Source organism: Lineus longissimus, chromosome 3 (genome assembly GCF_910592395.1).
Source record: "Lineus longissimus chromosome 3, tnLinLong1.2, whole genome shotgun sequence".
In the NCBI taxonomy this organism is placed as follows: domain Eukaryota; kingdom Metazoa; phylum Nemertea; class Pilidiophora; order Heteronemertea; family Lineidae; genus Lineus; species Lineus longissimus.
In genome coordinates, this window is record NC_088310.1 from 5,934,448 (window position 1) to 5,958,394 (window position 23,947).

Here is a 23,947-nt window from a genome sequence, read left to right on the forward strand (position 1 = left end):
ATTCGGCGAAAAATGCGCGAATCTCTATCATACTCCGCCGATCATTAGTCTAGTAATCCAGGTGTATTTCAATCATTTGATTTGATTAGTACCATTCTCTTGGCGTCTCCCTTAACCATTAACGCGTGTTCCAAAGTGGCGCCAAACTTTGCCGCCACCTTTCTCAACTATTCCAATTCCAGCATCTCTTTCTTGATCTCGGTTAATAGCCGCGTAATGACTTTCTCCTCTGATCAACCGATCAAGTATACGCTTTCTTTTGCGTCTCAATCGTTTGTACTTTTAGTACGATTCATTGTTTCTTTCGTTAGCCGACGAGTGTTTGCGACGAGAATCCACCATGCCCAAAGGCACCACACTAATTTGCTGCTCAACGACCTGACAATGATATTTGGTCTTCAAGGACATGTAAATCCTAAGATAGTTGGTTGACAAGAGCACGAGACATTCACATCGACACCGGTGACGTCTGGCGCGACGAGTCAACATGCGGGGAAGACAGTTTTTGCGCGGTGATACAAGGGACAAATCGATTAGGTATCGGGGTCTTTATTTATTTGTCCTTTTTGAAGTCCTTAGTCATTTAAAACACCAACAAATCTTACAGTGGGTTAAATTTTGGCGATTTACTCATTGTACCCATATGTGAATTAACGGAAATTTGTAAACAACTGTTCAACAGTTTGTTATAATTTTGGTTCACCGCAAATTCGTTGGTGGCCGCATTTTAAAGGAATTTTCTTTTCTTCTAAAACCGGTAATATAGCTGTTGTTTACTAATAAAGGTATTTCGGCTGGTAAACCACGATACAGCCAAATTAATAATACCATTTTGCCCAAGCATAAAATTGTCCCTGTGAAACCTTTGAACAAGTTTTTTGTTGGGGCCAAATTAGCGTGAAGAGCGTCTGCAATTTTCTCGGCGGGAGAAGCGTCGGTGCCGCATGGGCGGTAAAAATCACACGGGGTGAAGATCGTGTGAGATGATATGATGTACCCCTTTAAAGGCACAGTGCAGTTGATTTGAATTGCATGCAACGATAACCGTAGCTCGATTGCGGTGGTCATCGCAGGTCGCAGCGACCAGTCAGTTGAAACAATATTGCTGCCATATACGGACACACACACTGAGAACAAAAGCACAACCATTTTAGAGACACTCAAAACAAAGTCACCTCTAGTTTGGAGACACTTCGTCCCTACCAGTCGGGAGACACTGGAAAAAGATCACAGCCCTTTTGGAGACACTGGAAAGAAGGTCATAGCCAGGTTGAAGTAGACTCCTTTAGAGCCCATTTCGTCATACTGATCGTCCTTCTTCACCACCAGTTTGGAGATGTGGGAAACATAGGTCACAACAAGTTTGGAGACAAGGTCACTATTAGTTGGGAGACATACGAGGCAAGGTCACTACCGTTTGGTGATGCTGTAAACAGAATCACAACCAGTTTCGAGACCTGGGAAACAGTTTGAAGACTTAGGAAACATGGGTCACAAGTAGTTTTGAGACACAGGAGAAAAGATCACAACCCGTTTGGGTTACTGGAAGGAAGGTCACAACCAGGTTGAATATGCTGATAATGAGCTCAATATCCATTTGGAGACACATTGTTTGATATGTTTAGGAAATGCATGATAAAATAGTAAAGAAACAGACAACAGGAGATAAAATTTGGTGAAATGTACATTTATTGATTGAAAAATTGGCATACAAAAGGTCAGATCCACAGTTTGGGATCAGATCATTGCAAGGCACATTGCAAATTGGTAATAACAAGCTGACTGGCATAAGAAGTAAGCGCAAGGATATTGTAAAACTGTATGAAATGACGATGTATAAAGCTATAAATGGGAAAACTGTTCAGCAGCTGAGAAAGGACATAGTGGAAGAAATTGTTACTCTGTTGAACCCTTCTACTGATGATGTGAATGGAATTTGATCTGCAGCGCTGCACCCTGGTGTCAAACTACAAAACTAATGTAAAATATGAAAAAAATCCAAAATAATGAAAATTGATATTTTATTGATACACTTCTGCCTTTTGTGGCGCTGACGTATCATCCTCCAAAACATTATTGTTGGGGTTATTGTGCGATGATAATACTTAAACACGAAAAGGGTATTGATAATACCTTATACTAATCTAGCACCATTGACTTGCAAAGATAATGAAAACTCCCATCAAAAAATACTGCATAGCATGATATTGTCAGCTGTAGGAAGAGATGCTAACATTGTAAAAGATTAAAGATGTAACCACAAAGTTCAGCAAACAACGGTAGGTTTTTGGAAAAGTAAACCAAATTCTCATTCGCATTTGCACTGATCACAGCTGAAACTGGTAAAATTATGATTGATAATACATGTATAATTATGGAAGTTGCCTCAAGTAAACATCAATAATAGATACGTCTGCTATGTCATTTCTGGGATGGAGATCAGGGTAAAGGGGCAAATACTGATATGAATCAAAATATGAGTAAAGAGTTGTGAAATATTTCTGAGTTGCTGCCACCTCACATAAGTTATTGTAATAAATGGGTGTAAGTCAATATAAAATGAGATTCTTCCTCTTTCTGAAATCAAGAAGTAATAAAGACTAGTCTTTATTAATTTGTGCTGATATTGATCCTGGAAACCACATAGCAGAAACTCCCTCACGACAGGCTCAGCCTTTCTTCCATAGGTTAACATCTTGTTATTGTTACTAGTTCTAATTTGCCAAAGATTCATGTAAAATAAGACTGGGTTATGAATGTACTGCTTTATACGCAACTGTATAAACATAATTATATTAGTGACTATTAGTGTCTAACATTCCTCTACATAATCAATGAGTTACAATCAAACTTTCTCTTACACGTCCATGGGAATTTTCTCACTAAATACTGTGACATCAAGTGATAAGAGAAAGCTGAAAATGAAACACCTTATTACCTGTATTAAGTCTTGATTTTGGAGAAAAAAAGTTTAAATCTGAATTAATCTTTTCAGGAAGCATCTAACTACCGAAAAAGATACACAAAAAAATTTGAATAAATCAATAAAGAAAACTTCAGACAGCAGTTGTATCAACAGACAACATTCTTCACTTTACAACATTTCATCTTAATATTTATCTAACCATCAAAACCATCAAAACATTTCACATCTGATTCTATTCTATTCACAACACATGTCATACAAATTAGCAACATTTGAATTTCAATGCAACACACCACAAACATTTCAGAAGATTTATAGAGAAATTTGATATATCTGTGATTAGGGACACCCATTCAGGATATCGAAATTAATTCAGATATGGCCTAATCAAATTCATCCAAACATGACATTCATGTTATGACTTTGCAACTGACAAGTACATGAACACAAACATAATACAAATCATTATGTACAAACAAAAACAAATAAAGTACCGTAATCACATGACAACACTCGTATATTTAATATTTTGTGGTCGATGGGCAGATGAATTCTTCTTTAAGACACAATCACCCAAGGCAAAAAGACACAAGACAAGCGTCAATAAAAAAGTAGGAAAATAAACTGTAAAGTGTGAAATAATAATAATAGAGATTATTCTAGTGCTTCCTTCATTAATGATCTCTGCTAGGTTTTTGCAACACTGGGGCAGACCTAATTGCAAAGTCTTTTTTACCCCGGCAGCACTTTGTGTTTTCCAACCAGTGGAAATACTTGAACCAACACAACAGCAACTCCACTTTACACAAGCGAAGTGTCACTAGTAAGCATCTGAGATTCACCACAATACTGACTGGCATAGACTGCAATTCATTTACTGTAGTTAATTTGGCCCCCAGGGCCTTTGATTTTACACAATGAGATATGCATGTAGAAGGAGAGAGCACTTACAGGTACAGATCAGAATGTGTGCCACACAGATGGTTTAATGTTTGTGTGCATTTCTGATGCATCCAAGAATCTTCCTCACAATTAGGGAACCCTGTAAACTACATTAGTGCTGGCAGGGCTTTATCTCTTCCTACTCCTCCTTTAGAAGTTGGCATACACAAGTTATTTTATATTTCATGCAAGACATGCAAATCAAACCTATGCGGTGGGTTCTTCATCCACAATGGCTGTTCTGTCTGGAGGTTCGTCATAGTAGGTATCACGCAGTCGGATCCAGCGGTTTCTTAACATTCGTAGCACACTGAAGATGAACTGTGCCAGCCATATGAAGAAGGCGACCCAGGAGGCGGTCTGTAAGGGAACCGGAAGAATTAGAATGAAAGTATTGAAACATGTATAGTTGAGCATGTTAATGAAACAGGCTTCAATTTCATTCCAAATTCAAATCAAAGGTTGGCAGTTTAACTCTAACCGATCCTGTGATCGAAATGAGACATCATAATAACGGAGTTTCTCGGTGATCCGAGGCTGTTGGCTAATGCAATAAGCATTACACAATGACACAGTTGAATTCAAACAAATTTCCCATTGAATTAACTTCCCATAAGCTCACAGTGGTCCAAATGAATGAATTGACTTAGGGTAACATACCTGCACTACAGTCATGTAGTCATAATATGTCCCGGCAAAGACCTTGGAGTTATGAGCTGTTTTCCAATCCCACGTAGATGACTGGCCATCGCGACAACTGTGAAGGCAAGAGATACATGAATCAGATCAATGTGTAGGGTGTACATCTTTTAATCCTCTGGCTTTAGGCCACATGCGTAGGCCTAGTTTAAGCCAAGCTGAATCTTAGATCCTGATTTACAAATTGCTTTTGTTCTAGATCAAATCCTTACCTTTGAATATTTGCCTTCTTTTCTTTACCCGTCATAAAATGTTGACACCACTGACTGAAGCCTACACTGACAACACAGGCTGCTATGAATATCACCACGGTTACAACAGAATTTATGAAAATGAATGGCATCACCCACATCTGTGTGCTGAAAGAATGAAATTGACATGATAGCAAATGAAGACAAGAGCATATTTTAGAAAAGAGTGCACTATGTGAAGTGTCCTCTATTGTTTATCACATCAGGTTTGAACCTCGTCATCATATAAACTAACCAGCTTAGTTTTTGTCCCTTTCTGGACATAAGTTCACAACAATTTGACAATCTTCTCGACTCGTCAATCATAAGTTGGTATCACCACAATCAAACCACGAACCTAAGTACACTTTGAACGAAAAAAATATTTTCTTACCCAATGGTTTTGTCCTTTCTGCATAAGGCATATGTGTGGTAGATTCCCATAGCAAGAGCATAGAAAATGCTTGCGAAGACATTCAGATAAATAAGGAAGTTACAAGTACTGAGGCTCCCGAACTTGTACGTGAAGTCAGTGGCATTGTACCAATCAAATGATCCATACAGGATACATTTTCCTCCGAAGTTATCCTGAAAACGGAGGCAACAAATAATGAAGATGATGATGTATGATTGATATTTCTGCATGATGACAAATGGATATAAGATTTATGGAAGTTTTAAAATCATAGCCTTCGGTCTTGTTTAATGATTGAGCCCAGGTTCGTCTGGTGGAAAACTTGAAACTAGATATTTCTATCGTGAAAGCCGAGGCCAAACGAACAACCTGCTAAACTCTTCAATCGATTCATAGTTGAATGCAATCAAATTCAAACTAGGTAATTTCCAATCAGGGATTGTAAATTTTAAACATGGTGGGCAGTGGACATTGCTGACAGTGACAGTGTGAGAGTTGTCAGTGACACTGACACTCACAAGTTGACAGCATGAACATGATCATGACATTACATTACTTTATCAGCCAGTTATTGTAACCTCGTCTCCAGGTGACATAAAGTAGTGCTTTGTAGTGCTTTACCGGATACGACAGGGGACCTGGAAGCCAGACTAGAGCTAGTGTTAAAAAATAAAGTGTCCACCCCCTCTTCCCGATGTGATTTCCGAGTAATCAAGGCAAGGATTCGCTATAAAACCTTTATGGATGCTTACAGTAGTTACTCCAGTAGGTATTGCGATTACTAAACCTAACGCAACAGATGTAAAATAGAGTAGAGTTTGGGCAACCAGTTGCCAATCGAGAGGAATCGCCTCCATCACATCCATTTTTCAAACGCCATCTGTCGGCGGTTATACTAATTCCCGACCTACCCCGACCTTTACCGACTTGCGGAAAATGCTGCCAAAATAAAGTGTTTTAATCTTCAGAATATTTATATTTGTACCGTTTACCTACAGCACGTCTGTTAATTCCAGACTTTTAGCAAATCTTGGGAATTTTGGGACTAAGATTAGTTTTCTCCACCAAACCCCAGACTGAAGAATTAACACCTTGTATTTAACCTTCTTTCATTTCGCAGTCAATTCATTAGTTACCGATGTATGCCTTAGAGGGGGCAGAATGGCACTGTTTAGACAAGAAGCCTCTCCAACAGCCCCAGGAATATTGGATAGAACGGCACTGTACTGGGTCCCAGTAATAAATATTGCCATAAAGACATATGATATTGTTCTGGGACTTATGTAAGATTAGGTCCTTGGTGTCGCCGCGTGGGTTACGTCCAGTGAAATTGTTTGCAAAGGTCAGGGAACCACGATCTGACATCCATAACCAGCGTATCCCCTTTTCATGCCAGTTATAGTCGGGTGCTGCACCACAGTCGGGATAGTGGCCGCCAAATGAATTGTTGTTGAATTTAAAACTGTTAACTGTTTACGTCAATTTTACATAATTACACAAACCTTCATGAATTTAGTGGAGATTTCCACATCACAGGATAGAAGAGCAGTGATATAGGATCTCGCAGATTTAACATGATCACTTCCATCTTCACCATCATGACTTGGACGTGCGCCTTTAGTTTCTTTGAGCAAATGGTATTTGATTAGGGATGGCAATTAAAATTGCCGTTGAACATGTACAGTGATGTACATAATTCAACATGTCTGGCTTGAAATTTCAAACTGCGCAGTTCATTCCCGCCTTGATTGTATGACTATTTCTACAATAAAAACCCTTTGAAACCAACCCATACCTTTATCAGGAATAGATACTGTGCCTTACCTTCTGCTGCAGCCGTTTTGATTCGTTTCGGAAAATTTAAGGCATTTTTACGTTTGAAATCGGAGAAAGTGTTCCCGCGATGTTCTCCGCATCTCACACACCAACCGACTGGCGTTCAAATCAACCGCGACCGATTATGACCAAAGACAATACATTTGAAGACGGAGCATCCGGGCACCCCTTGAACCAGGTCGGCTAGTAGTTATCTGCTCAAGCGAGACCTTTGTTCTGTCAATGATCAATATGACAATACAATCAAAATGTGGGATTTGCTTTAGCATACACTTGTACATGTACATATGCTGAGCTGTGGAAATTCATTAGGCAGGTTCCGTAAGCCAAAAGACGATGTAAATGCATTTTATCGACGATTTTTAAAAATCAAGACATGGGCCCAATTCATACAAGACTGTTTCGCCCCTCACACCCATTCTGAACCATCAGAGTTGATCGGTCCGTTGGTGTAACGGAGTCCGGGTCGGCGGAGTGGCTCCAAGGCTTGAGGGTCAAGATGCTCACACCAGCCGCCGGCTGTGAAAGACCGGAGACTTCTCGTTTACCACAGCCAACAGGTTCTATCAGTCCCCACCAGGGAATGACACAAGCCGCTAAGCGAATTTTTTTTCCTGAACCTTTCGGGCAGTAGATCGTACAGGGACTTTTAGCCAATCAGATTTCGACAAATACATGACGTCAGACGTCTTAGAAACATTAGAGCAGTTGGTAGAGCGCTCGTCAGAAATGGCAGAATACGATGAGAAATTCATATTTTTTATGACTTTGGGTATGAATTCACATGAGAAAGAATCTTGTTCAAAATCTGATGATAATATCTCAGCTGATTTTCATTGACACTGCCATCAACTGAAAGTAAACGAAAAGTTTAAAAATAGTTTAAAAATTCCATTACAACTCGCGCCAAAGCCAGCCACGTGCTATTTTTTCCGGACACGAGCATATGCATGTACAGTTTACAAGAAGCGACAACCACAACTAACAAAGACTAATTGCGGTCCGTTGGAGTTGATTTGCTCAACTTAGCATCGTTCAAAGTCTTGAAATTAACAGACGTGCTGTATATGTATGTAAACAGTACAAATATAAATATTCTGATGATAAAAACACTATATTTTGGCAGCATTTCCCGCAAGGCGGTAAAGGTCGGGAAAAGTCGGTGTAGGTCGGGAATTAGTATGACCCTCTGTCGGAGGAAGGCTTTTCTTGGTTTTCAGGCATCGGAGAGCGAAAAAAACAACATGGATTCCATTTTTCACGAAAAGGCAATTTTCAACTTTTTTTGTCAAAAACACCCTGTTTTCAATCATCATTTCACTTTCAAAAGTGATTGAGGTTAACCATTGTTATTCATAGAAAATAAATATATATAGTTTTATGGGCTTCATGTTGCTTTTTCTTGAAATATTTTGTGTTGAAAAGAGAAAAGTCAAAATGACAGGCAGATGCATGCCGGCAGGGCTCATCCTCAGGCTATTTATTTTCAAATTATCTGTCAGCAGGGCCAGCAGGATTTCACAAAAGATAAGAACAAAACCGACTGAGAATGAGATTCTATTATCTGACTCTGCACAGAACGAAGAAACTGAAAATCGTAAACTTCTCTGGCACACTGACTGACTCACTGAGTGACTTGCATGACCCTCACTACCCTGTCCCCGGCCCAGGGCCTGGCCTCATTCTTGCTGCTTATGCCATCACCATCACTATTGGTATCCCATTCCATCTCATCGGCATATGGCATTATATGCGCAGGCACTGTCCAAACAATGATGTACCATTGAAAGACAAAATGCCTTTTTTGCACTGCCAAAAATAAGCAAGGGTTGGCATGTAGCGCGAGATTATTTTGCCTAGTTCAAAGGATCTACTATCCCATTGTTGCAGCAGTTATTTGAGTTTTGTGTCACTGATCTCACCATACTGACCTTTACCTTTGGTCTGAAAAAGAATGGCCATCATTGTTGTACTTGACATCCGTCCAAAGGCTGAGACCTATGACGATATCAGTGACTGATTGCTGAACTTGAATCATATATATATATAAAAAGAGATGCCCTTCATGCACATATTTTCTTGTATTTTCAGCAAGAGGGTTCCCTCTGTGCCCAACACTGCCTCAATGCCTTACTGCAGGGACATTACTTTACTGCTGTCGATCTCGCTGAGATAGCCCGTCAGCTTGATGACACCGAAAGACAACAGATGGCTGAGGGAGGAGTGGATACTCTAGAGTACAAAATGTTTGTACAGGTACAGACAATTTGGCTTTTAACTGATGTATAGATGACAGAGCGATGGAAGATCTTGTTCCATCTACATCTACATGAAAAGTAATCTTTTTAGAATAATATAATGGTTTTGGATTAGGTGGACACACAAAAAATAAAGTCAAATTTGCATTTTGTGTAGTTTGTGCCTTTTTGATGCATTTGCCTTTATCTTTCAAGATGATTCTCTGCGCCTTTTTCAGCAAGCCTCTTCCAACATGGATGACAGTGGCTTCTTTTCCATACAAGTCATAGAGGGGGCATTGAGTGTCTGGGGATTGGAAGCTATACCTTACAGTAGTAGTAATCCTGTAGCTTCAGATGCAAGGACTGTCCCACAGTAAGTTTTTTCCTCTTCATAAAATGGTTACAAAGAAACACTCACAAAAATTGTGTGTGGTTAAGTCTGTTATATTCCATCAAAGTGGTTTGGTCCTCAGTCCTTCTTGGCAATCACCTATGCAGCACCAGTGTTGTTTTTAGCCAGAATTTCAAAAACTAGTAGTTTTAAATACTGCCAGACCCCAAAAATACCTTGCATCCCTAAGATCAGGTATTCCTAATTCCTGTTTCCGCCTGCATTGTTGACATTTTTCATATGCACTACCTCAACAATCTGTGCTATTCATTCTGTACTTTTCTATTTTCAGAAATCAAAAGGCATATGTATGCAACTTTAGAGAACATTGGTTTTCTATCCGGAAGTTAGGAAACCAATGGTTTAACTTGAACTCGCTGCTCACAGGCCCTGAGCTGTTATCCAATACTTACCTGTCAATATTTCTAACCCAACTACAGCAAGAAGGTAAGATCTAGAAACATCACTAAGGCATTTGAGGTATACGTGGTCAGATGATTACGCTGTGACCCAGCATGTGCTCATAACGTCTTCTCAACACACACAATTTCCTCAAGGTTTGCTGCCTCTTGTGTTGACTCACATGTTTACTTTGCAATGATGGCATTATCAAGGCATTGAAAATTGACCTTTGCATGGCTTTGGTTGCTGTAAAATTTTTGTTGCAACTATGTAGTACACAAATTAAGACCATCAATGATGGTAATATTTTTTCCTCTCAACTGTTACCCTTTCAGGTTATTCCATATTTGTTGTTGTCGGTGCTGTGCCGGAGTGTGAAGCTGATCAACTCCTGAAGATGGTGCCTGCTGTTCAACCAGTCAAACCTAAACTCATATCACAGACTGTTACCGCAGGTGCTGGGGCCAGCACGAGCGCCAAATCTGGGGCAGGTGTTTCTACTGATGACCTCCAGAGGGCGCTGCAAGAAAGTCAACATCTCATGAGCAGCCAAGAGGATGACGACCTCCAAGCTGCTATTCGTTTGAGCATGGAACAAGAAACAAGCGACGATAAAACCTTTCAAAAAGTGACAAAATTAAGTGCTGCAGCAGTCGCTGCGGAGGAGGAAAGGACTATGAATACTGCGCTGGACTTGAGTGTTCAGGATCGAGGCAGGAAAGCTGATGTTTCTGTGATTGATGGGGGAAGTGGTGTAAATGAGAGTGATGATCTTAAAAGGGCATTAGATCTGAGTAGGCAGGGCAAACCTGCTGAAGACAATGGTGCTAAACCACAAGGTGAGAAGTCTGTCAGTTATCAGATTAGGTATTTCACCTTTGAAAAGAAAAAATTCTAACTTAACTTTAGCAAACGTTGGCAAGAAGCGTCACATTGGTCCAACAAGTCGGTAACGTCTTTTCTTGGTCCTTTCAGTTAATGTCTGTGATGGTCAAAAATGCAGTGCTGCCACTGAAGACTCTTCAAATCTTAGCTTAGCTGAATTACGAGCCAGACGGTTAGCGTTCCTAGATAAGAAACCTGATGGGGAGACTGCCATGCAAACCAAAACTGCTGACACAGAGCCAGGTAGGTAGGTAACATCGAAAGCATTTATTTTTCTTCACATCACATCACAGATTTTGCATTGCCATTCAGTCCTCATGATAAACTTAAAATTGACCACCACCATTTTGAGGCTTTGATAAAAATAACTGGCTGTATGCAGCAGCCGTGTATGACTGCTGATGCAGTCTAATATGATGTGAGCATTTACAAATAAACAATGCTAATATTTTCCATTTTCTGTTACTGCATATTTCATGGTCTGCTCACACAGTAACATACAACCAACATTACTTAATTGCTATGCATGAAAAATGGTTAGATTGTTCCACACACCACATTGTCACTGTCTCCTGCAATGCCTACATCTATTTGAGGTTTACATGGATAGATGAAATTTGGAAAATATTGACATTGTTACCTTTACGATAGTGTAACATGTAGGTCCTTATTTGCTCAGTACTTTTATAAATGCAAGATGTTTAAAATTTTTCAGATGATGGATACGATTATGACGAAAAAGAAATGTTGCAGAAAGCCCTGGAGTTGTCCTTGGAAACCACATGATGAAGTTGCCCCTGGAAACAACCTGATGATGTTGTCCCAGGAAACCACATGATGAAGTTTTCCCTGGAAACAATGTGATGAAGTTGTCCCTGGAAACAACGTGATGATGGACGTCAGTAGTGCTTAAACTAATCTAGAGTTGAAGTTAGGCTAGAGTCAGTTATATGTACATGTTCCGTTTGCCAGAATGGCATTCTCTCACGTAACCATTTGATTACAGTTATTTTGTAATGGTTGCTCTCTTCACATCTTAGTGCAATCCAAGTACAATTAAACATGGCAATATTTGGTTTCCAGTAACGTACCCTGTTCTTAACTAGAGAGATATTATGATCATCATTGAGAGTTGTGATGATTCTCGTGGGTCTCCAACTCATAAACTAACTTAAGGCGTGGTAAAAGAATGTTGGTGGTTGTGCTGACGAAATGAACTGTCGATCATGGCTTCATAAGTTCATTGGTGCTGCAGTTCTTCAAACTTTACTCCAATGTCATGGCTTGGGGAGTTGGGTGATAGCATGAATATATAAGGCTCGCTTATATATTTTTGGTGATAGTTGTACAGCACAACTAAAGGCCTGAAAAAGGGATGCCTTTGGATTTGCGGTTTTGTTAAGGCCAAAAGACATTCTGTACTGCAATGGGTTATTACTGTTCATAGATTATGAAGACACCAAACTGTAGTTGTTTCCAATAAACAATCAACTGTTCATTTGAAGAATTGTTGTTGATGATCTATTCTTTCTTGTCATTCGCATAAACAATTCTAAGTGTTGAGTGAGACCATTGAAAGACATTTATATAATTGGTACCAAGCTTTGTTTCGATATTAAGTACTACTGATGACCAAATTGTGTGATTTTGAAGAGATTTGAATGACATTGAATGAAGGACCTCAAAATGTTACTCTACTCCCTCTCTTGGCCAATTCATTTTCTTCAGAAGACTTCCCTTCTGCCGGCTCACGGTGTTTGAGTATTTGCCTAACCTCTCCAGCTGGCAGTCCGGCCGTGCTGATCTCCAGCCAATCATCTGCGCTGTTGTCACTGGGACTCTCTTGAGGCATTTGGCAGGTTCGATCGGGGGAAGCTTGACCACTTGGGATGATCGCTGATGGGAGTCTTCACACTCTGCTGTATCGGGGGATGGAGATGAATAACTGCCACACTGAATCTCATGCATCTGAAACGGAATAGTGCATAGGAACTTTTTATTGACCAAAGAATCCAACCGAAAAATGAGGCAATATTTAGTGAGCAACTGTTAAACCCCTGGATTCTGGCAGTCTCATCCCTGTATTCTCCCATTCAGTCACAGTGATCAGAGAAGACAGTCACATATCCATGTATTCTGTCTTTCAGTGGCTAGTGAAGACAGTCACATCCATATGTTCTGCCATTCTGTGACCAGAGAAGACAGTCACATCCATTCATTCAGTGGCTAATGAAGACAGTCACATCCACGTATTCTGCCATTCAGTGACCAGAGAAGACAGACACATCCATAGTGTGCCTTTCAGTGGCTAGTGAAGACAGTCACATACATGTATTCTGCCATTCAGTCACCAGAGCTAGAAGACAGTCACATCCCATCCTGAGGAAATCAGGGGCTTATGTTCGTCTGGAGAAGCGAACATTAACCCCTGATTTCCTCAGGATAGTCACATGTATTCTGCAATTCAATGGCCAGATAAGACACACAGTCTACCCATCAGCATCAACACACAGTGTAATCTTCGCTAGAAAAAACGATGTGTGCGTGTGTGAGGGGGGGGGGTGAGTCCCCCTCATTCTGGCCTTCTGGTTGTGACATTGTCTCCACGGACCGGAGTACCAGTGCAGTGCCTGGCATCACACTCACCCGCCTATATTCCTCTGTAAGATGCCCCCATCTCTCCGGCCATCTGACCCTGACTGAATAGTTCTCCGTTTTGACATGGTCCTTCCTAGAAAGAGCAGAATAGTCATAAAACAAAGTTCGCCCCCCCCCCCCCCCCGCTTTCTCGGACGTCGAGCGCAATGATTTCACAGAGCTCCTGCCTGCTCTACACAAAAAGCAAATTACTAGATCCTGGCCTGGCACTCAGAGATTCAATTAATCACAAATCTTGAAGACTAGGATTAGGGTAGGGTAGGCCTAGGGGAGAAATTCAAAACTGCACTTGCGGCCTGTCATTGAAACGGGGGTAAAACGCATGGCTGGTCGGCCACTGCCCTGAACTATGTATATAGGGTCAATACAGGGCCGGGTCAATAGTATACCCACCAAATTTGATCATTGTGGACGAAATTCGGAAGTTTTCCCATTTTTGCGCGGTTGTTCGCGCACAAGTCAAATTATCACCTTTGGCGGGAACACGACTTGTCGTCATGGTGATGACCACGCCCTGAGCTTCCACCGCCAGAAAGGTTGGCACCTCTTCCCCCAGGTATGGTAGTATGTTTATGGCCTGTTGGAGATATGGGTGATGTTTGTTTTCCTTAAATTTCCTTCTTCAAAACACATTATTCCTCAAAACGTGTGATTTCAGCACCTTTTTAGTTCAAAGTGGCGCGGCAGGTCCAAATTCTATTTTTAACTGGGAGTTTCCTGAAAATGAAATCGAGGCGGAATTCCCAGGGATTTCCTTCGGCGCATGCGTAGATTGCACTGAAGCAAGCGGTGTTTTGAATGAAATTGTTGGGTTTTGTCGAATTAAATCGTGATTTTCTCGATGATAATGCCTTCTGTCGAGGGAAAGAATGGGTCAGAAGATGAAGAAATGGACCAAGATACCCCAGAAAGTGACAAATCCGACGATGATGAATCTGATACTTCAGAATCCTGCGAAGAAAGTTCAGGTAGTTGGACAGTCGTCGTCATTTTTTGGCGTTTCACAGTCGGACACATGCATGCATGCACTGTACACGTAGATTTTAGATTATCCACTGGCACTGTACTGCATGCTGACTGCAGTCCCTTGATGGGGATGCTGATGATGAGTTCATCAATGCGTTGCTTGAAGTTTTGATCAGTTATGATTGTTAGTTGATTTTGGTTGTTTACCACTGATGTCCTCACTCGTAGTGGAAGTCATACCCATGGGCAGTCTATCTCTATGGGCATAGCCATAGTAGTGCGCCCCCTTCCTAATTCCTTGATTCTTGAACAAAGTAGGGACCGTTGCAGCGTTATAATAATGATATCCCCATGAATTTTATGTAATCCAATGCCGCCGCCAGGCCATCGGTCTATATCATCATGATATTGATGCAAAAGATCCAAACTCTAAAGTCATGAACTTGTTTTAGGGTGTATGTTTATGTTTACATGGTGTTGGATGCTGACCCTATGATGGTCACACAAGCCTTGTGGTACACTTTACCACAGTATAGAACTGTAGCACTCAGATATGATACAGCTTAAATTGTTCTTTGTGCAATATATGGTATGTTTGGTAAATATTTAAATGGGTCATTTCTGTTGCAGAATTGGATGAGGTAGAATGTGACCAAAGGAGAACAGAATGTATAGATAACATGGCTGATCTGGAGAGGCAGTTCTCAGACCTCAAGGATCAGTAAGTTTCTCAGTTTATCACTCTGGACAATCAGTTTCCCAGCCTCCAGAGAATCAAGCAGGCTTTCCAACCTGTCTTGAGAAAGGATAATTTTGTCATAAGTATTAAAAAAGGGTATCTTTTTACAAATAGTAAGGTACATGATAACCCTCATGAGTCATAGAAGTGAGTTGGCAGCTTTGAAGTTGTTCCAACCATTTCTAAAAAATCACAAAATCTTCTGTTTTAGGTTGTTTCGGGAACGAATGCAGCAAATCGAGGCAAAATTGGAGGAGGTGAAAGCAGGGCGTGCTCAGGAATACCTTAATCCTTTGGCTCAACTACAAGAAAATATGAGAGTACGAACTCAAGTCGCTGGTGAGTATCATGTATGGCCTAAACATCTGCTATATCCCTTCTGGTCGGCTATCAAAAGGTGATATGTCTTAATCTAATACACCCACCTTGAAGAGCTATCCACCTGTGATGAGGCATGCCCAAGCAGAGAGTTGTCATTATGAACCATATCTTATGTGCTGTCAAACAACATGTTACATCTTAAATTTACATGTACACATTCTGACATTTCAGGTATTTTACGGGAACTAAGAATAGTCAGCATAAAAAATAAATTTGAATGCGAGCGCCAAGCAGCTAAACAAAATTATGAGGTAAGTAAAAGTTAAATGTCATTACCTTTTCTTGCATTGCTACCGGTAATTTGAAGTAATAGTACCTCCTTACATGTAAGTATTCTGTAGTGTTACCTTTGTAAGTCCTCAAGGAGATACACGTTCTGCTGAATTCTAATCCAGTTTTTCTATTTTGGTGCTGTCTGGAGTTTAAACTTTCGATATTTGTACAGGGTAGCAAAATTTTATCTTCATCTTCTATTTTCAGAGCGACCAAATCATCTTATTTGATTCGATCAAAGCAGAATTAGAGGAGAAAATCAGGCGGCTGGAAGAAGACAGACACAACATTGACATATCATCAGGTAACGTATGCTCTACTGGTTTGTCCACATGTGCACCTATAAATCAAGTGCAGTACATGAAGAGTTTTATTGCATGGAGTTAACCATTTAGAGCAATCAAACCGAAAGTTAAACTTTGTGATAAATAATCTAAAAGATCTTTCTCCTGCTTGTTTTCGAATACAATCCTCCTCTTCAAATTTCTCTTGTTCTCTTTCAGATCTTTGGAATGAATCTCAACAGAGTCTCAAGAAGAAAAAGAGTCGACACGACCCCATGAATCCAGATCGGAGAAGAAAACCTGTTACTGTTACTGATATCCTTTTCAGTTTTAACTGCTGTTTTGAAAAAAAACTATTCCCCCATTTTAGTTGGCAGGCTTATAATTATATGAGCGTGTTTGTAAGAGCTGTGATGTTTTTGGTGCATCTATGAAATGACTGAAATCTAAATTGTCAGTCCTGGGTAATCTGTGAAACCAAGTACTGGTAAATGACTGAAATCTAAATTGCCAGTCCTGGGTAATCTGTGAAACCAAGTACTGGTAAATGACTGAAATCTAAATTGCCAGTCCTGGGTAATCTGTGAAACCAAGTACTGGTAAATGACTGAAATCTAAATTGTCAGTCCTGGGTAATCTGTGAAACCAAGTACTGGTAAATGACTGAAATCTAAATTGCCAGTCCTGGGTAATCTGTGAAACCAAGTACTGGTAAATGACTGAAATCTAAATTGCCAGTCCTGGGTAATCTGTGAAACCAAGTACTGGTAAATGACTGAAATCTAAATTGCCAGTCCTGGGTAATCTGTGAAACCAAGTACTGGTAAATGACTGAAATCTAAATTGCCAGTCCTGGGTAATCTGTGAAACCAAGTACTGGTAAATGACTGAAATCTAAATTGCCAGTCCTGGGTAATCTGTGAAACCAAGTACTGGTGAATCTATAATTGCAGGCTCCAAATATGCCCCTTTTTGATATTGATGATACTAAAGTACAGGATTTATAAGGGGGTTCCAGATGCTAAAATGTAGTCAGTACCGGGTATATAGTCTTGTTCTATTTTCCTTAACCTTTTCACGTCCATATATTGTTTACTTGTTGCCTGACATGGAAATCATTGAAGACTGGACGACAATAAAAAAGGCTTTAAAACAACAGTCGGCACAAAGAAGAAAAACGGAACGTAAGTCTTGAAAACATATCCAAAGAATATATCAGTTCAGATAACTCATAATCTCCTTCAGTTATTCATACCTTGCTGGTCTTTGAAATAAAATAAAATCTCTGAATACTTGTATCTTCCAGATGTTTATCGAGCTGAAAAATTTCCGTACAGTGCTAAATTCGAAGATGGTCGTTTATATTATGAGAATGACTGGTATCAACGAGGCAACCATGTCATCATCGACAACAAAGAGGATTCACCTGTTCAGTAAGTATTAGAGAGGTTTTTTTTCAGAAGTTCAGCTTTTATAATAAAAGTTAGGAGCAAGTATCAGTAAAAAATAGAGACAAATTCCATTTGAGAACAGTTGTAATACTTTGGTAGAACATGCAAGTAGGGAGTACTTTTGTAATAGATAACTCCTGTTTGTCTCTATGGTTCTTTACTTCCCTTTGTTCTCTTTCCAGTGCACAGATCACAGCTCTCAACACAGGGGAGGTATGGGTGAAGAAATCGGATGGAAATAAATCAAAACTTTACATTGCACAACTGCAAAAAGGAAAATATACGATACGGAAAGTGCCATATTGATCACAATTAATCATAAGACCTCATGTTTCTGGTCTTGGACATGTGACTTATCTATGGCATTCCAACATGTCAAAAGCGACTCTAGACTACCAAGGAACAGCAGTCAGAATGTGAAAATATGACCAGCTGTTCTTGGTGTCTGGTGTTTCTGATATCGTAATGTTACTGCCATTTTGGAAATTGTGTCAGAGATTTGTGAAAAAGTGCTTTTGATCAGCAGTTATTCACAAAAGAGTGGTACTTCCAATGCACAAAAAAGGAATACTTTCACTGCATGGAGATTGGTGCTTCCAGTCATGCCACGACATGCCATGGAATCTCGAGTTCCAGTGTGTGGAGAGTTGGTACTGCCTGTGCAATGAATGTCATGCTATTGCACAGAGAGGATCATACCTCCAGCACACAGGAAGGGTGGTACTTCCCGTGCGTGGAGGATGGGTTCTTCTGTGCATGGAGAGTTTGTTACATGTACTTCAAGTGCATGAATATTGTTGAAACTGAGGACATTTTGTGATGGAACTCTTCGTTTTGATGATGGAGTGCTATGGTTAGTGATATGGATTTGATTCAGATTGAGCTAAAATGTACTTCTAAAACTTACTTACTAAAACGATCATCCTGCCTGTAACTGAGACTGAGAGGCATCGGAATGGGTTGAAATGGTGATTGCACAAAAATTATTTCACTTTCAACATATACAGAGGATTGATGTGTATAATCCTAATTTTGCACTCAACACTCTCCGCAAATGTCATTGGTTGGGTTATGTAATTGGAAAAAGTGAATTACTGGAATAGGTCCACAACCTAAAGAAGACAGATGATGTTAGAAAGTCCATTTTTGCAGGTTCAAGTTTATATAGCCTCATAAATAAATTGAATGTTTTTGCACATACAGTCACACTTAGTAGACAAGACAATTCTATTTGTTATACCAGGTGTTATAAACGAACATTTGTAAACTTATTGTAGATAATGTCAAGTGTACAGATGAAAAAAACTATGTATATCTGAAATATGGTGTTGTCTGATAAATATTAGCATCCTGCCATATGACTAGGATGGCATTATTAAAATTCACACCGACAATGGTCACATCTGACTTTGCAAAACCGGTTGTCCTGTATTGGGTACAATCAAACCAGTTGTGCAGCATCAGGTACCACCCAAGTAGTACCAAGTATGGATTCACCTATACATGGTAGTACTGAAGTACAATGTCTCCAACAACTGTCCTTTCGTCTTCGTCACAACCATGAGAAGTCTCCTGGATTGAGTATCTCAAAAGAACCCATATTTTGTCTTCATCACAAGCATAAGAATGATGTCCCATGATGATTGTTCTGATCAGGATGACTCAAAACCCATATTTCGTCTTCATCACAATCATAAGAATGATATCCCATGATGGTTGTTCAGAACAGGATGACTCAAAAGAACCCATATTTCGTCTTCATCACAATCATAAGAATGATATCCCATGATGGTTGTTCAGAACAGGATGACTCAAAAGAACCCATATTTTGTCTTCTTCACAAGCATAAGAATGATGTCCCATGATGATTGTTCTGAACAGGATGACTCAAAACCCATATTTCGTCTTCATCACAATCATAAGAATGATATCCCATGATGGTTGTTCAGAACAGGATGACTCAAAAGAACCCATATTTTGTCTTCATCACAAGCATAAGAATGATGTCCCATGATGGTTGTTTTGAACTGGATGACTTAAAAGAACCCATATTTTGTCTTCATCACAAGCATAAGAATGATGTCCCATGATGGTTGTTCAGAACAGGATGACTCAAAAGAACCCATATTTTGTCTTCATCACAAGCATAAGAATGATGTCCCATGATGGTTGTTTTGAACTGGATGACTTAAAAGAACCCATATTTTGTCTTCATCACAAGCATAAGAATGATGTCCCATGATGGTTGTTCAGAACAGGATGACTCAAAAGAACCCATATTTTGTCTTCATCACAAGCATAAGAATGATGTCCCATGATGGTTGTTTTGAACTGGATGACTTAAAAGAACCCATATTTTGTCTTCATCACAAGCATAAGAATGATGTCCCATGATGGTTGTTTTGAACAGGATGACTCAAAAGAACCCATATTTTGTCTTCATCACAAGCATAAGAATGATGTCCCATGATGGTTGTTTTGAACTGGATGACTTAAAAGAACCCATATTTTGTCTTCATCACAAGCATAAGAATGATGTCCCATGATGGTTGTTTTGAACTGGATGACTTAAAAGAACCCATATTTTGTCTTCATCACAAGCATAAGAATGATGTCCCATGATGGTTGTTTTGAACTGGATGACTTAAAAGAACCCATATTTTGTCTTCATCACAAGCATAAGAATGATGTCCCATGATGGTTGTTCAGAACAGGATGACTCAAAAGAACCCATATTTTGTCTTCATCACAAGCATAAGAATGATGTCCCATGATGGTTGTTTTGAACTGGATGACTTAAAAGAACCCATATTTTGTCTCCACCACAGCCATGAGAAGCTTGTTGCCTTGACATGACGTGTCAAGAGGACTCCTAACAGACACCAGAAGCCTCTCCAATGTTGGCGTTGTCTCCTTCTTGACATGATGTGTCAGAAGGACTCGTATCTCTTTTCCTCACAGCCACGGTAAGCCTCTGCAATGTTCACGTTGTCTCCTCCTTGACAGGATGTGTCAGAAGGACTCGTATCTCTCTTCCTCACAGCCACTAGAAGCCTCTCCAATGCTGTCTCCTGGACAGGATGTAGGAGGACTCGCATTTCTCTTCATCACAGCCATGAGAGGCTGTCCCATGTTGGTAGTGTCTCCCGGACAGGATGTGTTAGGAGGACTCGCATTTCTCTTCATCAAAGCCATGAGAGGCTTGTCCCATGTTGGTAGTGTCTCCCGGACAGGATGTGTTAGGAGGACTCGCATTTCTATTCATTAAAGCCATGAGAAGCCTGTCTCATGACGGTGTTGTCTCCTGGACAGAACGTGTCAGAAAGCTTGTATTTCTCTTCATCCCATCCATGGTCCAATGTTGATGTCTTCTCCTTGACAGGTCGTGTCAGAAGGACTTGTATTTCTCTTCCTCACAGCAATGAGAAGCTTGTCCCATGTTAGTATTGTCGCCTACACAAGACGTGTCTTTTGAAAGGATTCGTTTTCTCTTAGACAGGGTGTCTCAAAAGAGCCCATACCTGTCTTTGTCGCAGCCATGGGAATGCTGTCCCACAATGGTTTTGTCACCTGGAAGTGGCGTTTCAAAGGAACCAATTGTCCCCGTCACAAGGAATGATGTCCCATAATGACGTTGTCCTGAACAGGGTGTCACGACCATGAGACATTTGCAGCTGGTGTTGTCTCCTGGACAGGGCGTCTCAAGCGAACCCATGTTTGTCTTCATCACACCATGATAAATTGTCTCCTGGTCAGTCTCATATTTCTCGTTATGGCAACCGTTAGAAGTCTGCCGACTGTTGGTGTTGTTTCCTCGACAGGATGTCCCAAGTATACCCACATTTGTCTTCGTCACAACCATGGGAAGTCTCTCGGATAGAGCATCTCAAAAGTACCCATATTTTGTCTTCATCACAAGCATAAGAATGATGCCCCATGATGGTTATTCTGAACAGGATGACTCAAAAGAACCCATATTTTGTCTCCACCACAGCCATGAGAAGCTTGTTGCCGCCTTGACATGATGTGTCAGGAGGACTCGTCACAGACACGAGAAGCCTCTCCAATGTTGGCGCTGTCTCCCGGACAGGATGTGGGGGGCTCGCATTTCTCTTCATCACAGCCATGAGAGGCTTGTCCCATGTTGGTAGTGTCTCCCGGACAGGATGTGTTAGGAGGACTCGCATTTCTCTTCATCACAGCCATGAGAGGCTTGTCCCATGTTGGTAGTGTCGCCCGGACAGGATGTGTTAGGAGGACTCCATTTCTCTTCAACACAGCCATGAGAAGCCTGTCGCATGACGGTGTTGTCTCCTGGACAGGACGTGTCAGAAGGACTTGTATTTCTCTTCCTCACAGCATGAGAAGCTTGTCCCATGTTAGTACTGTCGCCTACACAAGATGTGTCTTTTGAAAGGATTCGTTTTCTCTTAGACAGGGTGTCTCAAATGAACCCATATCTGTCTTTGTCGCAGCCATGGGAATGATGTCCCACAATGGTTTTGTCACCTGGAAGTGGCGTTTCAAAGGAACCAATTGTCCCCGTCACAAGGAATGATGTCCCATAATGACATTGTCCTGAACAGGGTGTCACTACCATGAGACATTTGCAGCTGGTGTTGTCTCCTGGACAGGGCGTCTCAAGCGAACCCATGTTTGTCTTCATCACACCATGATAAATTGTCTCCTGGTCAGTCTCATATTTCTCGTCATCGCAAAAGTTAGAAGTCTGCCGACTGTTTGTGTTGTTTCCTAGACAGGGTGTCCCAAATATACCCACATTTGTCTTCGTCACAACCATGGGAAGTTATCTCCCTGGCAGGGTGCCTCAAGAGAACCCATCTCTCTACATCACAACCACAAGAAGTCTACCCAATGAATGTGCTATCCCGGACAGTGTGTCTCAAAAGTTATCGTAGTTTTATCTTTGTCACAACCATGATAATTTGGCCCGAAGTTGATGTTGTCTCCTGCCTCATGTGAACCGTGTCAAAAGATCCCATATTTCGTTTTCCCCGTGGTGGTGTTGGTTCCACCCCATTACATGTATCCACAAGGCCTAGCATATTAATGATGCCTGAAGTTTTTGGCGGGATAATTCAAAAAGTCCTTTCATCTCCCGCACGTTCTTTCGTCCGTAACAACCATTAGCGCGGCCAGAAATGATGAAGACTGATATTATTTTGAATTACATAAATTTGTTTTTAACTGGGGCTGTCAACATGATAAATGGTTTTTCTCCCGAACGAATATCAACAGATGCGTTTTGTAATGTTCAATGATACGCGAGTTCGTGAGGACCCGAGGACAATGCTTTTTGCTGTCGATATTGAAAGCGTGGTTTCGGTCTCGCTTGTCCTGGTGTCAGACTCGATTGCTGGTTTGACCATAGCTTATGGCCTTGGTCGTTCGCATGGATTGAGATAGCCCATACTTTTAGCGCTTTTGCCTCCGTATATTTATTGACGGGCGTTGTCAGGAAGCTGAGCAGTGGTGTCAATCAGTGATGCCAGCCAAGCTCTTCTTGTGATGACAGTTGGCCTCGTCAACCAGGTTCGGTGCTGAAATGGGTTATTTTGCAATACCAGGGAATTGCATTTGCTCTAATGAGGTACACTCTGCAGCGGAATACGCTTCATCCCTTCCCAAGAGGTACGTTCCGGACGTATAGTGGACCAGCCTCGTCCGGTCGCCCGGTACCGAAAGACGATCAGGATTTCCCACCAAATTGACGGTATGCATTGGAGTCTACGTCACCTGGCCACTGCTGGGTGCCTTCATCCTGGGGAAATCAGGGGTTAATGTTTGCGATCTTTAACCCCCGATTTCCTCAGGATGGGTGCCTAGGTGGAAGGAAATAGAAGATGGGGTGGTCATTATGGGTGTTACAAAGTTTGAATCCACAGACTATTATGATTGTCTTTGTTTAATGCCATTGAGAGTAAATGACTCATTTTTGGTGACACGGGGGGTGTTGATATTGAGGTACTTTTCCAAGGGACGGTTCTTTGTCCCACCCTTCATGAAGTCCATCTTGGTCTGATTCTCGGTCTGTCAACTATGAAGAAAATAATTCAGGCTGTCGTGAACTACTATCGTCTGCTAAACAGAGCATGTGTTTGGTAAAAATGTTACTTTGCCCCAAAATATTCCCGTCCAGGTGGTAATGAAGCGAAAAGTAAATGCCATCCTCATGGGTTGATGTCTTGCACAGAATACACAAATTCAA

The 23,947-nt window shown here is 40.8% G+C and overlaps 4 protein-coding genes across 5 annotated transcripts; 2 read left to right on the forward strand and 2 right to left on the reverse strand.

Moving 5' to 3' along the window:
- Positions 1-1,671: 1,671 nt before the first annotated feature.
- On the reverse strand, positions 1,672-6,085 carry LOC135485550 (transmembrane protein 179B-like). Its single transcript, XM_064767671.1, has 5 exons — positions 5,965-6,085; positions 5,192-5,385; positions 4,780-4,926; positions 4,529-4,625; positions 1,672-4,228 (listed from the first exon to the last, which is right to left on the reverse strand). The coding sequence occupies exons 1-5, from the start codon at positions 6,076-6,078 to the stop codon at positions 4,076-4,078; spliced, it is 705 nt and encodes a 234-aa protein (XP_064623741.1). The 5' UTR covers positions 6,079-6,085; the 3' UTR covers positions 1,672-4,075.
- Positions 6,086-8,257: 2,172 nt separating this feature from the next.
- On the forward strand, positions 8,258-12,445 carry LOC135485551 (ataxin-3-like). 2 transcript variants are annotated; one of them, XM_064767673.1, is made up of 7 exons: positions 8,258-8,316; positions 9,140-9,304; positions 9,525-9,661; positions 9,972-10,126; positions 10,417-10,920; positions 11,057-11,213; positions 11,682-12,445. In XM_064767673.1, exons 1-7 carry the CDS (start codon positions 8,293-8,295, stop codon positions 11,683-11,685), a joined length of 1,146 nt encoding a protein of 381 aa, XP_064623743.1. In that variant the 5' UTR covers positions 8,258-8,292; the 3' UTR covers positions 11,686-12,445. The 2 variants fall into 2 exon arrangements, with proteins under 2 accessions (XP_064623743.1, XP_064623742.1); XM_064767672.1 differs by having other exon boundaries at positions 11,057-11,209.
- Positions 12,446-12,655: 210 nt separating this feature from the next.
- Positions 12,656-14,058, reverse strand: LOC135484618 (ciliary microtubule inner protein 1-like). The gene is made up of 3 exons (XM_064766253.1): positions 14,018-14,058; positions 13,613-13,697; positions 12,656-12,934 (listed from the first exon to the last, which is right to left on the reverse strand). Exons 1-3 carry the CDS (start codon positions 14,056-14,058, stop codon positions 12,656-12,658), a joined length of 405 nt encoding a protein of 134 aa, XP_064622323.1.
- Positions 14,059-14,407: 349 nt separating this feature from the next.
- Positions 14,408-19,039, forward strand: LOC135484749 (breast cancer metastasis-suppressor 1-like protein). The gene is made up of 9 exons (XM_064766421.1): positions 14,408-14,592; positions 15,221-15,311; positions 15,541-15,668; positions 15,882-15,961; positions 16,191-16,287; positions 16,487-16,582; positions 17,347-17,451; positions 17,574-17,700; positions 17,901-19,039. Exons 1-9 carry the CDS (start codon positions 14,466-14,468, stop codon positions 18,022-18,024), a joined length of 975 nt encoding a protein of 324 aa, XP_064622491.1. The 5' UTR covers positions 14,408-14,465; the 3' UTR covers positions 18,025-19,039.
- Positions 19,040-23,947: the final 4,908 nt, after the last annotated feature.